This window comes from Macaca mulatta, chromosome 15 (assembly GCF_049350105.2).
Source record: "Macaca mulatta isolate MMU2019108-1 chromosome 15, T2T-MMU8v2.0, whole genome shotgun sequence".
Classification (NCBI taxonomy): domain Eukaryota; kingdom Metazoa; phylum Chordata; class Mammalia; order Primates; family Cercopithecidae; genus Macaca; species Macaca mulatta.
In genome coordinates this window covers 45,604,897-45,625,780 of record NC_133420.1, presented here as the reverse complement: position 1 = coordinate 45,625,780, position 20,884 = coordinate 45,604,897, and the positions used below count along the sequence as shown (strand labels likewise).

General features: G+C 40.6%; 1 protein-coding gene across 6 annotated transcripts in view; it reads right to left on the bottom strand.

The window, feature by feature from the left end:
- INIP (INTS3 and NABP interacting protein) overlaps nucleotides 1–20,884 on the bottom strand; it is a 35,874-nt gene that overhangs the window by 5,836 nt on the left and 9,154 nt on the right. For 3 of the 6 annotated variants that reach the window (XM_077968323.1, XM_015117060.3, XM_028834974.2), the window contains one exon: nucleotides 5,412–5,514. The exons of 1 other annotated variant lie outside the window; for it this stretch is intronic. In XM_077968323.1, the coding sequence (XP_077824449.1) occupies nucleotides 5,412–5,449 (38 nt within the window). In that variant the 5' untranslated portion in view covers nucleotides 5,450–5,514. Of the gene's footprint in view, nucleotides 1–5,411; nucleotides 5,515–8,558; nucleotides 8,703–12,992; nucleotides 13,077–20,884 lie in introns of all 6 variants that reach the window. 2 more of the 6 variants (XM_028834976.2, XM_077968322.1) reach the window with 2 other exon arrangements.

The following is a 20,884-nucleotide window of genomic DNA, read 5'->3' as shown; positions in this document are numbered from 1 at the left end:
AAAGTCTATGTTATTTATTGAGATTTTAAATGATCTTTTTTTTAAAATTTATCTTTTTTTTTTTTTTTGGAGAGAGGGCAGTGGTGTGGTCTCAGCTCACTGCAGCCTCTGCCTCCTGGGTTTAAGCTCTTCTCATGTCTCAGCCTCCTGAGTAGCTGGGACTACAGGCATGCACCACCACACCCAGCTATATTTGATTTTTGTATTTTTAGTAGAGACGGGGTTTCACCGTCATGTTGGCCAGGCTGGTCTCAAACTCCTGACCTCCAGTGATCTGCCTATCTGCCTGCCTCAGCCTCCCAAAATGCTGGGATTACAGGCATGAGCCATCATGCCCAGCCTAAAATTTATAACTTATGGTCTCCTACTCTCAAACAGATTTGAGATACCATGATCTATCATGATCTCTATTAACATTATTTTAAAAAACAGTTAAATCACATGATTCAGTCAATGGTAAAACCATACCCTTTTGTTTGTATAATAGTTAAACTTGTTCGTGACCAGCCTGGCCAACATGGTGAAACCCTGTCTCTGCTAAAAATACAAAAATTAGCCAGGCATGGTGGCGCATGCCTGTAGTTCCAGCTACTCGGGAGGCTGAGGCAGGAGAATCACTTGAACCCGGAAGATGGAGGTTGCAGTGAGTCAAAATTGTGCCACTGCGTCCAGACTGGGTGACAGAGCAAGACTCTGTCTCAAAATAAATAAATAAATTAATAATAATTAAACTTAAATTATCATAACCATGTTCCACATAGGTAGAACTATTATGAATAAACAATCAAACTTAGAGACACTTACCAGATTCTAGAGCAGCTACTAGATGCATAGCTCTGTACTGAACACTAGGGGTATATGCAGGACAAGGCTCACAGATAATAGCAATCCTGCTGAGGTGTGATGTATATTAATAACAGGAGAATAAATAAGGACACTTAATATATTGGAAGGATAGTGTTCTGGAAAATGTCATAAAATGTAGAACTGGCCGGGTGCGGTGGCTCACGCCTATAATCCCAACACTTTGGGAGGCCGAGGAGGGTGGATCACAAGGTCAGGAGATCGAGACCATCCTGGCTAACATAGTGAAACCCTGTCTCTACTAAAAAATACAAAAAAACATTAGCCGGGCGAGGTGGCGGGCGCCTGTAGTTCCAGCTGCTTGGGAGGCTGAGGCAGGAGAATGGCGTGAACCCGGGAGGCAGAGGTTGCAGTAAGCTGAGATCACAACACTGCACTCCAGCCTGGCCTAGAGCGAGACGCCGTCTCAAAAAAAAAAAAAAAAAAAAAAAAAAAGGAGACCTTATCCTAACAGTAATAGGAGACCTCCAAAGAGTGTTAAGCAGCAGGGGAGTGACATGATCAGAAGGATCACCCTCTTGGCCAGGCGCAGTGGCTTATGCCTGTAATCCTAGGCCTTTGGGAGTCTGAAGTAGAAGGATCATTTGAGCCCAGGAGTTCAAGAACAGCCTGGGCAATAAAGTGAGACCCCATCTCTACCAAAAAAAAAAAAAAATTAAATAGGTGTGGTGGCATGTGCCTGCGATTCCAGCTACACGGGAGGCTGAGATGGGAGGATCACTTAAGCCTGGGAGGTCAAGAGATTGTGTCACTGCACTCCAGCCTGGGTGACAGAGTGAGACCCTGTCTCAAAAAAAAGAACTATCACCCTGTAGTTCAGAAAGACCACTACTGCACTAGTGTGGCAGACAGTGTTGGTCACCGCCTCAGAGCTGTTTATCTCCTTTCCTCCTTGCTGATGGAACCCAAACTTGGTTCAATTATCAGCGGTCACATGCGTCAAGGCAGGCCAGGCTCATGCCCCAGGGGGGTAGACCTTGATTGATGTAAAACAGTGTCATTCCCGTAGCTGGTTTCTGGTTTAGGCAAGAGAAAGGTACATAATCTGGGCAACCAGACTTGATGGGTGTCTACAGGAAGGCTTCTGAGAATGTTTTCCACACTCTTACAAATGGGACACACCATAGCAACCTTTCAGGCTTTTACTTCTACAGGTGGCTCAGTGCGGGCTGATGCCTAAGCCACCGCAGTCATATTCTGGCCCGAGGGAGCCACTGACCCATGGGGTAAAGCCGAAAGGAAAGATGAATGAAGCTGCATCACTAATGAATTAAGCTACTCTGGAACTACCTTATCTTCACACTCCTGGCTAACAGATACCCTAACGTTTATGCCAATTTTGTTATATTTCTGTTACTTCCCAATTAAAGCTTGCTAAATGACACAACTGATGAATGTGTTCAAGAAGCGTAAGACCACAGGAAATCTGAAGCAGTTATAATAATTGAGGCAAGAAATGAGAGTGGCCAGGAATCAGGATAGCATCGGTAGCAATGAAGAAAATGGACAGATGTGAGACACCTTTCAAAGTATAATCACAAGAGAATGGTGAATGCTTGGAGATGAAAGTGAAAGGAATGGTAAACAACTGAAGTTCACATTTCTGCCTTTGTAACTAGTAGATGGCAGCCTGAAGCATTTACTGACACAGGATACACAAGAATATTCAGTAGTTGATTGGACAGCAGGAAGGGAGAATGAGTTCAGGTTGGGACATACCACATCTGAAATGCCTGTGGACATCAAAGTAGAGACGTCCGGGAGGCAGAGGTGGTGCTTAGAAGAAAGGACGGACTAGAGCTGCAAATGCGTACTAGCACATACGTAACAGCATGTGGGAAAAGAGGCAGAGTAGGAAGCCTGGTCTAGAACAGAATTCGAAGGGCTGTCAGCATTCAAGGGACAAATAAGAGAAATGTCCACAAAAGAAATCAAGACAGTCTCCTCCTACTGTGTTTTATATTCTCAGAGTGAGCAAATGGAAGCCAAGAGAGTACTTTAAGAAAGAGAGTGGGCCGGGTGCGGCAGCTCAGGCCTGTAATCCCAGAGCTTTGGGAGGCCGAGGTGGGCGGATCGCTTGAGGCCAGGAGTTTGAGACCAGCCTGGCCAACATGGCAACACCCTATCTCTACTAAAAATACAAAAATTAGCTGGGTGTGGTGGCACATGCCTGTAATCCCAGCTACTTGGGAGGCTGAGGCATGAGAATCACTTGAACCCAGGAGGCAGAGGATGCAGTGAGCCAAGGTCGTGCCACTGCATTCCAGTCTGCATAGCAGAGTGAGACCCTGTCAAAAAAAGAAGGAAGGAAGGAAGGAAGGAAGGAAGGAAGGAAGGAAGGAAGGAAGGAAGGAAGGAAGGAAGGGAGGGAGGGAGGGAGGGAGGGAGGGAGGGAGGGAGGGAGCGAGGGAGGGAGGGAGGGAGGGAGGGAGGGAGGAAGGAGAGTGATCAGTGGTGTCAAATAACGCCAAGATGTCTGATAAGAAAAGGACTCTGGTCTGCCAGATTTAGCCCAGGAAGGTTACAAGTGACGTAGGCAAGAACATTTTCTTTGATGGAGAGCCTGGAAGTCACACTGCAGTGGGTTGAGGCATGAATAAGTGAGAAAGTAAAGGTGAGTACAGACAATTGCTTTAAGAGAAAGACGGAAGAGACTTAGGGTGGAGGCTGAAGGGGATAATGGATCTTCTTTTCTTTTTTTAAGACAGAGTCTTACTGTATCATCCAGGCTGGAGTGCAGTGGTGCAATCACAGCTCATTGCAGCCCTAACCTCCCAGGCTCAGGTGATCCTCCCACCCCAGCCTCCCAGGTAGCTGGGACTACAGGCACGCACCACCATGCCTAGCTAATTGTTTGTATTTTTTGTAGAGATGGGTCTTGCCACATTACCCAAGCTGCTGTCGGGCTACTAGGCTCAAGTGATCCGCCCACCTTAGCCTCCCAAAGTGCTGGGAATGCAGGCGTGGCCACCATGCCTGGCGATAATGGATCTGAGGGAAGATACTAAATATGGCAGAGACTGAATACCTATAATAAAGATCATCAAGCTACCTAAATTTGACCTACTTTGCAGAATGATTAAAAAGTTGGCCACCAGCAGCAATTGCAGTAATAAAAAACCATACAAAACTCTTAAAAAAAAAAAAAAAAAAAAAAAAAAGGCTATAAGGGCTAAGTGCAGTGGCTAACACTTGTAATCCCAGCACTTTGGGAGGCCGAGGCAGGAAGATCACTTGAGGCCAGGAGTTTGAGACCAGCCTGGGCAACACAAGACCTCACTTGTCTCTACTAAAAAACAAAAAAATTAGCCAGGTGTGGTAGGGTGCACCTGTAGTGTGAGATACTCAGGGGGGGATCACTGAGCCCAGGAGACTAAGGATGTAGTGAGCTATGATTGTGCTACTACACTCCAGTCTAGGTGACAGAGTAAGACCCTGTCTCAAAAAAAAAAAAAAAAAAAAAAAAAAAAAAGGCTGAAGGCTATAGGGAAAATTAAATATTCTAGTTAGAATGTTTACAATTTAATCAACTAAATAGTTTAATTGTTAAGTCTGAGTCTGACTAGGAAATGAAGGGAACCAGAATATGTCACCTAAAATATGCTTCTTTGATATAAAATTATTTTTGAGCTGACAGCAATTAAGCAGCAGCTCAGTTAATAGGGTTGCTTAAAAATAAAAAAAACAGGCAGCAGCAAACTGAGGAAAAGCTCTCTCTCACCCCTCCCCAGTTTCTGCCTAAAGATAGGCTATAACTTCTCCTTTACTGGAGACAACTGTAGACTCTTAGCCTAGGGACAGCAGCAGAGGACTCTGCCCACAAGCCTTACTCCATTTGTTTTCTCCATGTATTTACCTTCTCAGTTTCCCACCCCTGGAAGCCTAAAATCCCTTTCGTTTGTGCCATATTTATTGTTCTTTGTTGAAGATGCTATATAAGTAGAGTTCTGAGCCACGATTTTGAGTTACTTTTCATTAAGGTTTCTCCCTTGCGACGTGTGCTGCATGCAATCATAAATTTGTTTTTCTCTGGTTAATCTGTCTTTTGTTACAGAGGTCCCTCCCAATAAGAACTAAGTTGGGCACATGTAAAGTTTAGCCTCCCCTATAGAAATGAAACACAATGAATAGATAGCAGTGTTAAAGAAAAAAATCATTGCCAGCCAATTTATTTCGTCCAAGAAATTTTGTGTATCACTGAATATAAAAACCACATTATAGGCCAGGCACAGTGGGTCATGCCTGTAATCCCACACTTTGGGAGACCGAGGCGGGTAGATCACCTGAGGTCAGGAGTTCGAGACCAGCCTGACCAACATGGTGAAACCCCATCTCTACTAAAAATACAAAAATTAGCTGGGCATGGTGGCAGGTGCATGTAATCCCAGCTCCTTGGGAGGCTGAGGCAGGAGAATCACTAGAACCCGGGAGGCGGAGGTTGCAGTGAGCCAAGATTGCACCATTGCCCTCCAGCCTGGGGGACAAGGTGAGACTCTGTCTCAAAAAACAAAAACAAACAACAAAAAACCACATTATAGTGTCAATACCTAGCTCCAGGATGATTTGTTGAAGACTGGTTCTGCATAAGTAGTTTTCTTTTCTCTTTGTCCAGTTCTGCCAAGATTGCAACTCTATTTTTGTTTTGAAAACCTAAAAAAAAAAAAAAAAAAAAAAAAAAAGAGGGGAATAGGAGAAAGGGGAGAAAGAGAGAAACATAATAAGAAACATTTTAGACCTATTTTTATAAACCTAAGCCATCTAGAACCAAGAAAGCAAAATTCCTATTCTCTAACATGATAATGAATTCACCAGTAAGTACTTTCCCTAAATGGTTACTTCTTCCCTCCTGCCTACTTCCCAGCAACTTTTTAACAGCATCATTCACGAATACTTAAGCAGAATGTAATATCATATTATATTTAAAGTGTAGCTGAGGACTTTTAAGACTGAGTTCTAAAGAATTTTAATCTACCAAGGTATAAGTTACAGCATTTGCTTTGTAACAAAATCTTTGAGGCCGCAAATGCTGCAGGGGCCTGTGCAGTCTCTATCCGGCAGCGTCAATCTTTGGGAAGGCAGATGTTCGTCGTCCTCTATTCGAAGCCTCTTTACGCATGCCTTTTTCATGGGGGAAAAAACAGTAAACATACTCGGATCAAAATATTTCTTTTTCTCAACTGCTTCCATTCAGATATAATAGACAATGTTTCAGGGAACATGTCAAAAAATTTCAACTGACCAGAAAGCAATTCTGAGAAAGAAATGGAGTGTAACTGACAGGATACAAAGAGATATGGCCTGTATCAAATACTTTATACTGGGCTGGATTTTCAGCTTCACACTTACATAAGATATAGGGTAGAGGCTGCCACATTATGGTCCAGGAGCAACACCTAGCTATGTTTTTAAAATCAGAATTAAATACTAACATGTAAACATTGAGAAACTGTACACTAATTTCTCAGATTTCTAGCTTCTCTTGAAATATATCTCAAGATCTGGCAACAAGTGATGTGCATGCCCCCATGGCAACAATTCACCTGAACTAAGAAATAGTTGTCCCCTTTAGCTGGGCACTCTCCAGCTCATTACAGTCCTTATCACCTTGTTTACATTATCTGTAAGCATTTGAGTTTCTGATCCCTAATTTAGAGAAACAAAAAGATTAAAGGACTGAAAAACAGAACTACAAAAAAAAAAAAAAAAAAGATAAGGACGATGATGGCTCAGGAGACTGGAATCATTAGGCCAGCAGAATGAATATGGGAAGAAACCACATTTTTCAAGCAGAGCAGACCTAGGTACTCCTAAGGGTACCCACATGAGGGATTCTAAGAATTTTATACTGATTATAAAGAGGAAGAATTAGGTGGTAGGATGCAAACTTTTTCCTCTCTTTGGGAGAGGAGCAGAGACTGGCTAGGGATGGTGTAGGCTGTACGAGGAGTATTCATAATCCTTTTGCAGTGTTTTCAGCTAAATCTGTTCTTCAATCAGGCATTAGCATACTGTCTGTGGCCAGGATTCTGGGCAAAATATATCTCTGGCACGTTCATTTCTATCATCTCCCATTTTCCCCTCTCTGCCCACTCATGCTATGTCATCAAACTCTAGTAATAGCAGACTCCCTCTATTTGGATAAGATAATTCATTAAAAAAAAAAAAAGAAGACATACGTCAAGACAGGGTCTTGCTCTGTAGCCCAGGCTGGAGTGCAGTGATGTGATCATATCTCACTGAAGCCTCAAACTCCTGGGCTCCAGCGTTCCTCCTGCCTCAGTCTCCCAAGTTGCTAAGACAACAGGTGTGAGCCAGCATGCCCTACTAATTTTTGTATTTTTTTTTGTAGAGACAGGTTTCACCATGTTGCCCAGGCTGCTCTTGAACTCCTGGGCTCAAGTGATCCTCCCACCTCAGTCTCACAAAGTGCTAGGATTGCAGGTGTGAGCAACTGAGCTCAGCTCATTGTGGTCTTTCTGAAGAGAGTTTTCTAAGCCTTCCAGGGTACTGGTCATGTACTCTCATCCTAACTCCAATCCCCTTTTCCTGCCTGATCTCTTAGAGCTTAATCTTCTGGTAGAAGAAGCTCTGCGGGGCCTTTCCATGCTGCACGTCACGACCTGCTCCACCCAGTCTTACAGACAGGCATGTCTCGGGAGAAGTCTTCTACTCAAGGAAAGATTTAATACAGTTTTGAGAGACAGAGGAAAAAACAAACTGTTTTTGGAAAAAAAAACACTATACTCTCATTCAACACAAAACTTCTGACACCGAGCAGTTCTTCAGTGGGCACCAGCTGAGTGTCCTGTAATTCAATTCTGACACTATCTACCTAGAGATCGTGTTGGATCCCACAAGCTGAGGCTCAGTTCTACAAGACTGCTCGCCACTTCAGACGCCAGTGGCAAGTATGCAGTAGGCTGTCACCTATGCCTCTGACTGGCTATAAACTGGGGGCCCCCATGACTCACTCCTTGGATTTGGTTAATTTGCTACAGTGGCTTACAGAACTCAGGGAAATACTTTACTTACATTCACTAGTTTATTAATAAAGGGTATTACAAAGGTTAGAGATGAATAACCAGATGGAGAGATGCATTGGGCCAGGCGCATGGGAAGGGACACAGAGCCTCAATACTCTCCGGCACACCATCTTTCAAGCACCTTCACGTGTTCAGCTATCCAGAAGCTCACCTGAACCTTGTCCTTTTGGGGTTTTATGGAGGCTCCATTACATAGGCATGGTTGATTAAATCATTGGCCATTTGTGATCAGCTCAACCTCAGTCCCTCTCCCTTCCCCAGAGGTCAGTAGGTGGGTCTGAAAGTTCCAACCCTCAAATTATAGGGTTGGTTTCCCTGGCAACCAGCCTCCATCCAGGGCCCATAAAGAGTCATCGCATTAGAACAAAAGATGCTCCCATCACCCAGGAAATCACAAAGGTCTTCAGAGCTCTGTGTTAGGAAATGGGTTAAAGGACAAATATCAGCGCAAGGCAGGGTGGCTGTAATCCCAGCATTTTGGGAGGCCAAAAGTGGGAGGATTGCTTGAGGCCAGGAGTTCAAGACTAGCCTGGGCAACTTAAAACAACAAGATGTTAGGACATAAATACTTACTAGGTTGTTTGGACCTGACTATGTACTAAACAGAATGGTTCTGCAAGACCTTGTCTCTACAAAAAATTTAAAAATTACCCAGGCTTGGTGGCATGTGCCTGTAGTCTAGCTACTTGGGAGGCTGAGGCAGGAAGATTGCTTGAGCCCATGAAGTAGAGGCTGCCGTGAGCCACAATCGTGCCTTTAACACTCCAGCCTGGTCAACAGAGCAAGACCCTGTCACTTAAAACAAAACAAAAACAAATATCAGAACGAAACATTCTCCTAGTACCCCTACTACTCAGGAAATTATGAGTTTTAGGAGCTCTATGTTAGGAACCATGGTCAATGACCAAATATGTGTTTCTTATTATATCTTGGTATCACAACAACCAAATTCCAAGAATGCATTACTTACACAATTGGTTATTTCTGAAAGGACAGTAAGAAGGTATTCTTCTATCTCAATTTAGGATTCAGTAAGAAGAAATGAGACAGAACAGAAGTAGGAAATACTAAAGTTACAATCAATGAAAAATTCCTTCCAATCTCATATCAGACTTAAGAAAACATCATTACCTATGGAAATCCTTCCATAAACAGTTGTTATTTGCTTAGGACAGTTTGCTCAAAGTATCCCAAAACAGGCAAATTAATTCATGTTAAATGAAATGATTAAAGTAGGCCAGGTACGGTGGTTCACGCCTGTAATCCCAGCACTTTAGGAGGCCAAGGCGGGCGGATCACGAGGTTAGGAGATCGAAACCATCCTGGCTAACACTGTGAAACCCCATCTCTACTAAAAATACAAAACATTAGCCGGGCGTGGTGGCGGGTGCCTGTAATTCCAGCTACTTGGGAGGCTGAGGCAGGAGAATGGCATGAACCTGAGAGGTGGAGGTTTCAGTGAGCCGAGATTACACCGCTGCACTTCAGCCTGGGTAACAGAGCGAGACTGTCTCAAAAAAAAAAAAAAGAAATGATTAAAGTAGTCCTGAAAGGCTCTTTCCAGCTCCAACACATGAAGGTTCCATAATTTTCCCCAAATGTCTGCTGCTCTCAAAACCTCAACTATCTTAATATTTGTGATATTTATGCCTGTGTATGGCAATGTGATGGTAAAAGGTGCCTTATGTAAATAATAACTGAAACTTTGTCAAAATAATGTTAAGGAAACATAATTAGCAAAGCAATATGTAATTACAAGTCCACTGATACAGAGAATCAGAAATAACAACTAGAACCAGAAATAACAAGTATCTGGCAGGGATGGAAAATTGAGAGCAGAAATAAAAGTGTACCCCAGCCTTGACTCCACTGCCATTTGGTGTGCAACTATGTATTTCAATGTTAATATCTTTCTTCAAACTAAAATGGAGTTAAGAGATCCTTAGATTCCCAGTTTTAACAAAGCTGGTCAGATAACTATCTTGAGGAGCAGAAAAATGGTCTGCCTCTTTCTTATATTTTAGAATACCACAGTGACTCTCATATAATAGCCTTCTTTCCCTCCAGAAACAGACATAGAGAAGGGAATTGTTCTTCAGACTTCAATAATGTTTGAATTCCAGGCTACAGTATTCTTTTCATTGATTTTCTGAATTTCTAGGTGTTTTAATACCTAAGACATCTTTTAGGAAATTATTTCTTATTTGCATTATTATTTTTATTTAAAAATGGGCCAGGTTCAGTGGTTCACACCTGTAATCTCAGCACTTTGGCAGGTCAAGGCAGGAGGATCACTTGAGGACAGGAGTTTGAGATCAGCCTGGACAACATAGCAAGACCCTATCTCAAAAAAAAAAATTTTTGTTTAAATTAGGTGTGGTGCTGCATGCCTGTAGTCCCGGTGACTCAGGAGGCTGAGGCAGGAGGATCACTTGGGCTCAATGGAATGAGCTATGATGTGCCACTGCACTCTGGCCTGTGCGACAGAGCAAGACCCTGTCTCTAAGAAAGTAATAACAAAATTTTAAAAAAGATTCTTTCTCTTTAGTAGTAATCAGAATTAAATTTAAAACGTATAGTAGTCAGCCCATATTTGCAGTTTCAGCTACCTGTGGTCAACCACAGCACAAAAACAGGTCAGGGTAGCACAGTAAGATATTCTGAGAGACAGAGAAGGGGAGAGAGAGAGAAAGACCACATTCGCGAAACCTTTATTGCAGTATATTGTTATAATTGCTAATTTTATTATTATTGTTGTTCATCTCTTACTGTGTCTAATTTATAAACTTTATCATAGGTGTGTATGTATAGGAAAAAATGTAGTATATAAAGAATTCAGTACCATCTGTGATTTCAGCATCTACTGGGGTTTTTGAAAAGAACATATTCCCCCTGGGTAAGGGGGGATTACTGTACAGATGTTTGTCACGTAATACTAAACAAGTAGAATGGTGTGGCAACTTTAAAAACTTTATCCATGAGAAATTTCAGTTGAATGTACCTTTCCACTTGGTATCAATGACTTGCTCAGCTATGTGAATTCTGATTGGGTAGTCTAATTACTTTAAACCAGAGGTTCCCAGAATTTCTTAATTCACAGTGTGCCTTAGTATCTCAGTAATGTTTGCATGACACCCCAGGCCAACAAATACATAACCATTCTGTTTAGTAAATAGTCAGGTCCAAACAACCGAGTAAGTATTTGTGTCCTAACATCTTGTAGTTGTTTAAAAAAATAATGCACATAATGTAAAATAAAAAATATTTAATTTCATTTTTAAATAACCACAGTTACTTACTAATGAATGTGTGCCTGGGCATTGTATCACTTTTCAAACCTTAGAATCAGTTCAGACACCACCAATCCTCATTCCCTGTTCCACACTGATTTTCACACAGTACTTGTTGGTTATCAAGGCAATTGTTAAAAACCTAACTTTGCAAAGATATGATGTCATTGAAAAGAACAGAGTGCACTGTTGAAACTGTAAACTATCTCAAACTACTTCATGTGGTGTCCAACTAATACAGGTAGTTTTGTGTTTGCTTTCAAAACAATTTTCCATGAGGCCTCTGGGATTTCTCCATGGGGTCCTAGGATGCCATGGTGTAGAGTTCACAAACCACAGCTTTAGATCTTTTCTTCAACTACTACCCAAACAACTGAATGACAATTTCGCTCCCATTTTATCAGGGCAATCTTCAAAAAGACTTATAAATTAGGTATTATACAAATAAGTGCATAATAAAGTATCTTCCAACTATTAAAAAACCTCCTTATAGATGCAGAGACCTCTCTCTAATGACAGTGCCCATCATAAACCACAAGTCTCAACTCACGTTTATATAATAAAGGATATTATATAAACATAATAACTACTATAATTTTTATGCATTAAGTTAAAACTGCCTGTATTTGATGATTTTCTACCTACAAAAACAATTTTATATGATTCATCAACTTTTTTAAAAATTACATACTTGTATGTCTTGATTGGCTTGGTCAAAAAGGAAGAGCCTCGCTTTTAAAAACTTCATGCATGTCTGACAATCAGAGCATAGGTAGGTATAGTAACCTCCCTGTTTCCGTGGAAATCAAAGGTGAAAATCTGTAACTATGGGCTCTAAACTAACATTAATATAGTTCCTGGCCAGGAGCGGTGAGCTATGCAGTGAGCTATTTTTGCACCACTGCATTCCAACGTAGGCGAAAAAGAGAGACCCTGTCTCTAAAAGAAAAAACAAAAAACATATATACCTATAATTTCCTTTGACTGTTAATCAACTATATATTAACCTGGTTATAAAAGCAGCCCACTGGCCAGGAACGGTGGCTCATGCCTGTAATCCTAGCACTTTCCGAGGCTGAGATGGGCAGACTGCCTGAGCTCACAAGTTCGAGACCAGCCTGGGCAACATGATGAAACCCCATCTCTGCTAAAACACAAAAAATCAGCCAGGCGTGGTAGCAGGCACCTGTAATCCCAGCTACTTAGGAGGCTGAGACACAAGAATTGCTTGAACTGGGAGGTAGAGGTTGCAGTGAGCTGAGATCGTGACACTGCACTCCAGCCTGGGCAACAAAGCGAAACTCTGCCTCGAAAAATAAAAATAAAAATAAAAGCAGTCCACTAAGGAGAGTTATGTTGTTCTCATATATTGCTCTATTTACTACCTCATAGTGAGCCTGTTATCCAAATAAGCAAACAAATCATGCTCTTATAATAATCAAATGGAAAGATGTAAAACACAGGTATTATTGATTTTATACAATAGACATTTCCCTAAAAGTTACGTAATATGAATTAAGGTAAGATAATTATGGAAAGACATGTTTAAGTATACTGGAACGTGTCATTTAGAGGAATCCAAAGGTGAGTTCTTTGTAAAGTGAAGAATGTTTTCCAAGGGAAATTGGTACTCTCCCATTTATATATACAAATTGCACATGCTTTTTGTCAACTATAGCACAAGACTTGTTCTTTCTCAGTGGAGGCTACTACATTCTTAGAAGATAATCATGTGGTTCCATCTTTTTAGCGATTTAGAGATACTATAAATATAAAATAGGGCCAGGTGGCTCACATTTGTGCTTTGGGAAGATGAGGCAGGAGGATCACCTAAGGCCAGGAGTTCAAGATCAGCCTGGGCAACACAGCGAGACCTTGTCTGTATAAAAAAAAAAAAAAAATTATTTTTTGAATTTAGCAGGGCATGATGGTGTGTGCCTACAGTCCCAACTACTTGGGAGGATAAGGCAGCAGGATTCCTTGAACCTAGGAGTTCAAGGCTGCAGTTAGCCATGACTGGACTGCCACTGCACTACAGCCTGGGCAAGAGAGTGAAACTGTCTCAAAAAAAAAAAATATATATATATACATACACACACACACACACACACACACACAGTTCTCGAAAAGCACACATAGTCTTGAAAAGCAATTTTTAAAATCTGATAATGTCTAAATTTTGTCATGAGCAAAATAAATGGCCATATTGGAAAATCCTGATCTGTTGTTTACAGCAGTATCAATTTCCCTCAAGATTAACTTGTTCACACAAAAATATTTTGGGGTCACTGTAATTATACATACATAAAAATTATATGAAGAACAGTCAACAATGAAAAAAGCATTAAAAAGCCTATATAAAGATAATCTGATCGATAATGTTCATATGAATAGGAGCACAACTGAGTTGTGCTCAAGATGGAGTCTTGCTCTGTCACCAGGCTGGAGTGCAGTGGTATGATCTTGGCTTACTGCAACTTCTGCATCCCAGGTTCAAGTGATTCTCCTGCCTCAGCCTCCCAATTAGCTGGGACTACAGGCACGTGCCACCACGCCCAGCTAATTTTTGTATTTTTAGTAGAGACAGGGTTTCAACATGTTGGCCAGGGTGGTCTTGATCTCTTGACCTCGTGATCTGTCCACCTCAGCCTCCCAAAGTGCTGGGATTACAGGCATGAGCCATTGCGCCTGGCCGCGAATTTTAAAAACACTTTAAAATTTAATACTATGAAATTTGAAGAGTAATTTTTAGAAGTACTAAAAAATTATTTATCCATTTAGTTAGTTTTAGAGGGAGGGTCTTGCTCCTTCACCCAGGCTGGAGTGCAGTAGCACCATCACAGCTCACTGTAGCCTTGACCTCCTGGGCTCAAGCGATCCTCCCACCTCAGCCTCTCAAGTAGCTAGGACTACAGGAGGAACATGCCACCATGCCCAGCTAATTTCTTTATTTTTCGTAAATACAGGGTTTCACTATGTTGGCCAGGCTAGTCTTGAACTCCTAACCTCAAATGATCCTTCTGCTCGGGGCCTCCCAAAGTGCTGGGATTACAGGCATGAGCCACTGTCCCCAGATGAAAAATTTATAAATGCTGAGAGTATGATGTAACTATAATTTGACAAATGATTTTCAAATCTAACACCAAGCTGACAGGATAGCTTGATTCGATATTGTTTTTTTTTTTTCCTTTTTTTTTTTTTTTAGTGGAAGAAAACAAATTTAATAAAAATACTGGAAGATATCAGAAGAATATTCAATTGTTCTGGTTTTATTTAACATTTCTGAACTAGGTTGAGCTTTAAATGAAATGCATTCTACTCCCTCCTCCTCTCATTTTACTTGGCAAGAACTTTGCCAACTAGTGAAAAGGGGTGAGAAGAAGCATTCCTGGCAGAGGGATCTTCACACAGAAAGTTATATGCCAATATGATAGTGGTCATGGTCAATGCAACCTTATAATAAAGAAAAATGGTAAGACGGAAAAAGATCTAGTAATGTTAAATTGGACTGCCATTATTAACATATGCCCTAAAAGAAACATGGTCTCCTGCTCTGTCACTACAACGGCCAGTAAAAATGCCTCCCTCCTTATCCTCAACTCCATGTTGAACAGATTTTGGTCTCTAATACTATTCTCCATTAAGAAGGAACCAGAGGTCAGGCACAGTGGCTCACACATATAATACCAGCACTTTGGGAGGCCAAAGTGGGAGGATCATTTGAGGCCAGGAGTTTGAGACCAGCCTGGGCAACACAGTGAGACCCTGTCTCTATAAAAACAAAACAAAACAACAACAACGAAAAAAAAAAACAAAAAAAACCCAGAGTTTTAGGGAGAATACTAGTTCAATGTCTTAGGGCAGAAAAAAAAATATCAAAATGGGATTGGACTATCTTGTCAGAAAGCAAGAAGACTTTTAACATTTTTATGTATCCATTTATTTTTTGTTCTTAGAGATGAAGTTTTGCTCTGTCACCCAGAGCTCAAGTGCAGTGGTGGGATCATGGCTTATTGCAGCCTCAAACTTTGGGGCTTAACCCATCTTCCCACCTCAGCCTCCCAAGTACCTAGGACTACATGTAGGCACCACCAGTCATGCTCCTAGCTAAATTTTTTATTTTTTGTAGAGACAAAGTTTGTGTTGCCCAGACTGATCCTGAACTCCTGGTCTCAAGGAATCCTTCCACCTCAGCCTCCCAAATGCTGGGATTACAGGCGTGAGCCACTGTGCCCGGCCGAGAAGAATTTTTTAAAAAGGTCCAAGGTAAGTGATAAAAGGACAAAAAAGTCAATTTGAGGTTAGCCAGGCTGTCACAATTTGAACATTAAAAAGAGAATAATAATTACAGCTAAATGGAATAAATTAAGTCTGTGATAAGCCATGAATTCATAATGAGATGCAAAAGGGAAAGCTAAGATACATGATAGTTGCAAAGAAGGGTGAAAATAATAGGGTATCCAGTGTCTTATTATATTAATAACTAGGTTGGTGTTAACACTTAGGTATTTTGTTTCTCCTGTTAAGTATATGTCTATTTATGAAGTATAGCCGTGTACTTTTTTGTTTCAGTACAAGGAGGGTAGGGTGGATGCAAGGAATTATGTGTGACTAAGCCAAACAGTTCCAAAAAAAAGCAGGTCATGTACCAACAACAAGAAATTCAGATCAGCACAGGCCCGAACACATACAGTAGGATGTATTTTTAAAGGAGACGCAGTGGCTGATGACTGCCTATAATCACACACAATGCCCGAGTAGACATTGTGAGTTCTAAAAGGGTGAATTAGTCCAATATCCTAGAGAGCTCACAGTACGTAACTCATCCCTGATCGCTCAGGAGAGGAGACATCTATAATTCCTGGCACTACTGCTGCCAGAAAAGGGCAAGTTATAATGACAACAGAACACTGAGCTATGAAACACTGATCACACACAAAATAAAGAATATTTCAATTCCTGGAATAACTCTAGGCTGCAAGAAACTAACAGTCTAGGAGAAAGGCATGAACTTAAAAAAAAAATCCCCCTGAGCAGGTAACATTCAATTATAGAGGGGAACTAATGCACACCAACACAACTTTAGGTTCCCATCAGCACAGCCTTTGGATAAGCGTTAGGCATAACCAAACCTTGTGTTTTAATTAAGAATCAAATCCATCAACAACTCTGAACTCTCAGTAATTTGAAATTTTGCTTTGTTTTGGTAGTGGTAAGATTACTGTAACCTACAAAGGTATAGAAAAATTACTATAATTCTGGAAAAGTATAGAAATAGAAATCTGGAAGAGTATTGTAACTCTAGGGAAATATAAAAATGCAAGTATATCAGCCGAGTGCAGTGGTTCATGCCTGTAATCCCAGCACTTTGGGAAGCCAAGGCAGGAGGTTCACTTGAGCCCAGGAATTCAAGACCAGCCTGGGCAACATAGTGAGACCTCGTTTCTACTAAAAATAAGAAAAATCAGCTGGATGTAGTGCACACTTGTGGTCTCAGTTACTCAGGAGGCTTAGGCAGGAAGATGGCTTGAACCTGGCAGGTCAAAGCTGCAGTGAGCCATGCTTGTGCCATTGCGTTCCACCCTGGGCAACAGAGAGAGACCCTGTCTCAAAAAAAAAAAAAAAAGAAAAGAAAAAACAAGTATAGAATGTATAAATTAAACCAACAGGTTAGTATTTTAAAATACATTTAATTTTAGGTAAATTTTTGACCACTATATAAAGTGAAGTTTAACAGACACTATAATTATAATTAATTATAATTGTAATTTAAACTGTTATTAAACATAATTTAACTAAGCTTGTAAACAATGTCTAAATGTTTTTAAAAAATGTTTTTTGAAACAAGGTCTTGTTCTGTTGCCCAGGGTGGAGTGCAGGTGGCATAATCAAGGCTTACTGCAGCCTTGACCTCCCCGGCTCAAGGCATCCTCCCACCTCAGCCTCCCAAGTAGTTGGGACCACAGGCATGTGCCACCACACCTGGCTAATTTTTAAAAGCTTCTGTACAAATGGGATCCCCCTGTGTTGCCCATGCTGGTCTCAAACTCCTGGGCTCAAGTGATTCTCCCACTTTGGCCTCCCAAAGTGCTGGAATTACACACGTAAGCCACCACACCTAAATGTTTTAAAACATTTTATTTTAGAACTTTAGTGTATTAGATAAGTAGGTTTATTAAACTGAGTATTAAATTATGAGCAGTGATGAGTATTTTCTCCATGCCCCAAATCTCTTCAGACATTAAAGAATGAAATGGGACGGAATGCTTGGGAATTGGCAAATAAATACAAGTGACTCTAGCACAAATTATGTGTGGAAAAAGCAGTGAAAGAAGCAGCTGGGAAGGTTAAGAAGCAGTCAGATATTTAGGGACCTTGTATTACATGTAGATTCTTAGTTTCATCAAATAGGCAATGAGGAGCTACTGAGAGTATTTAGAAAAGGACGAGGCAGAGATCAATCTTGGCACGGTTTCGAACACCCTCTGGTGGTAACAGAGAATAGATTACAGGGTAGAAGAGACCTGCTGCAGGGAAAAGTTAATCCAGGATCGGAGACAGGCAGTGAGATAGAGACCTGTTCAAGAAATAGTGCAATATGAAAAGGTGCTCAACACCATTGATCATCAGAGAAATGCAAATCAAAACTACAGTGAGATATCATCTCACCTCAGTCAAAATGGCTTTTATCCAAAGGTCAGGCAATAACAAACATTGGCAAGGATGTGGAGAAAAGGGAACCCTTGTAAACTGTTAGTGGGAATGTAAATTAGTACAACCACCATGGAGAACAGTTTGGAGGTTCCTCAAAAAACTAAAAATAGAGCTCACTGAAGCCTCAAATTCCTGGGCTCAAGCGATCCTTCTGCCTCAGCCTCCAAAGCAGCTAAGACTATATGTGTGCACTAGCACACCTGGCTAATTTTTTTTTTTCAATTTTTTGTAGAGACAGGGTCTCACTATGTTGCCCAGGCTCATCTCAAACTCCTGGCCTCAAGAATCCTCCTGCCTCAGACTCTCAAAGTAGTGGGATTGCAGGCATGAGCCACCACACCCAGCCCGCAATTTTCTATGGTAAGATTCTGTTAATTTCAGGGTTCAAACTTACTCTAACTAGGGCATCAATATATAACTTTTAACAATGTTATACTCACTACATGAGGGTTTCTTTTTAACCTATATAGTCTCCTGATATAATTCAATGCATCTCTTTTCAGTCTCAGAAGCACAAAGATGTTTAATATATTATCTCATGTATGGTAAGAACTATTACTTTAATTTTTTAAAATAGTATAGAAACAGGGTTCTTGCTGTGTTGCCCAGGCTGGTCTTGATGGGCTCAAGTGATCCTTCCACCCCAGCCTCCCAAAATACCAGGATTACAGCAAACCTAGCAGAAACTATTTATTTATTTATTTTTCTTTTATTTTTTTTGAGATGGAGTTTCACTCACGTCACCCAGGCTGGAGTGCAGTGATGTGATCTCAGGCTCACCACAACCTCCACCTCCCAGGTTCAAGCGATTCTCCTGCCTCAGACTCCCAAGTAGCTGGGATTACAGGCACGCATAATCATGCCACCATGATTACACATTAGCCACCATGCCTGGCTAATTTTGTATTTTTAGTAGAGACAGTGTTTCTCCATGTTGGTCAGGCCAGTCTCAAACTCCCGACCTCAGGTGATCCGCCCACCTCGGCCTCCCAAAGTGCTGGGATTACAAGCGTGAGCCACCGTGCCTGGCCTCTTTTTTTTTTTTTTTTTTAACCAAGCTATGTTTCTAAGTAATTGGCTGGAATTATTTAATATCCCTTTATAACTAACCTTTTTAAAAAACAAATTAAAAAATCTGTTTCAAACTTTTTTTTTTTTTTTTAAGAGACAGGGTCTCGCTCTGTTGCCTGGCTTTTGTTTGAAAAAACATTTCCACTTTTGGAACTATAACACTATCTCCATTCACAATCACGTATGTTCTCATTTTCTCATTCATTCATGGAAACATTTTGACTCCCACACATTTCTTTTTTTTCCTCCCGCACATTTCTTTGTCACTAAAAACACTCTCAAGTAACTAGCATTACATCAGATTGCATTTAAAATCTAAGAGCTGATAATCATTTTCCTTTAACAGCTCTATCACACTTAAATGAAGACTAACTGAAATTCTTCTTATTGTAAAAAAATCTCAAGCTAAAAGTGAAAATTATTTTGATTATATAGTTACGGACAATCTACTACACTTTCATAACAATAATTTTTAAAAGATTACTTAAATCCTGTCGAGTGGTTATCCTACAAGCTATAGACTCTTCACAACTGTATAGTACATTAAAGTACCATACCTGAGACACCTATGTTTAGTATTAGAGGAATGTCACTATGGCACTATTAGTTTAACATGTTTTCAGTTATTTTATTGATTCAACAAATATTTATTGTGTTGTGGACTAAGCCCTCTTTCAGATCGAGCAGTCTTTCACACTATCACACACAGGCACAAAGTTAGGTTCTAAGGATGCAATGATAAGGCAAAACTTGACATGATTCTAGCTCTCATGGTTTTCAAACTGTCCGGTGAAAACAGATCAATCAAATAATCACATGAATGAATGTGTCATTAAAATCTAACATGAGTAGTCTGAAATAAAGAAACCATTTGATGAGCATTTATAACAATCATTATTGTAGGAATGAATGCTAAATAAACTTAACCTAGCATGAAAGTTGGGGGAGCAGTGTCAGAGAAGGCTTTCAAAGGAGGTGATGCTTGAACTGAAATCTAAGGCATAAAATTAGGGGTGAGGAACAAAATAACCTTTCCGCCTTTAAAGAGATCACTCTAACTGCAATGTCGAGAACAGACAAGAGAAAATAGGAAACTATCACAGTAGAAAGAGCTAGAGATAATAAAAGTTATTAGTGGATGGAAATGCAGAGATACAAACAGATCCAATAGCTATTTAGGAAGTTAACTCAGGAGGAGAGTGATGGATTGACTAGGAAGGAATGAGGAAGAAGGTGTCATGGAGGGGTCCTAGATTTTTTTGGTTCTTGCAGTTAAATATGCATTGGTTTTCTATGGCTGCTGTAATAAATTACCCAAAATTCGTGGCTTAAAATGACACAAATCTATTGTCTTACGGATCTATAGGTCAGAGGTCTCACTGGGCTAAAATCAAGGTGTTGCCAGGGCTGCATTTCTTCTTTTATTTATTTATTTTTGAGACAGGGTCTCACTCTGTTGTGCAGGCTAGAGTGCAGTGGTATGATCAGGGCTCACAGAAGCCTCAACTTCCCATACTCAAGCGATCCTCCCACCTCAGCCCCATGCCCAGCTAATTTTTTTTATTAATTTTTTTTTTTTAGAGACAGGGTCTCTAAACGGATTCTAGGAAAGAATCCATTTTCTTGCTCTGTCCTAAATCTAGTTAATGACGAACGTTTCCTATATCTTGCAAGATTAAAAAATTACTAAATCATAAGCCACCTTTCAGAGTTTACCAAAAATACATAACAAAGAAAAGGAATCAAGTCCTAATGTCTGCTCAGGTGATTTGTCTGTGTTCATATTCTCTTTCACCTAGACCTAAGGACTCACTCCTCTTAACACTACTGCCACTTTTTCTACCCACTGAGGTTGGTAAGATGATGATGTATCTTCTGCTTGAATCAATCTTTCTTCCCCAC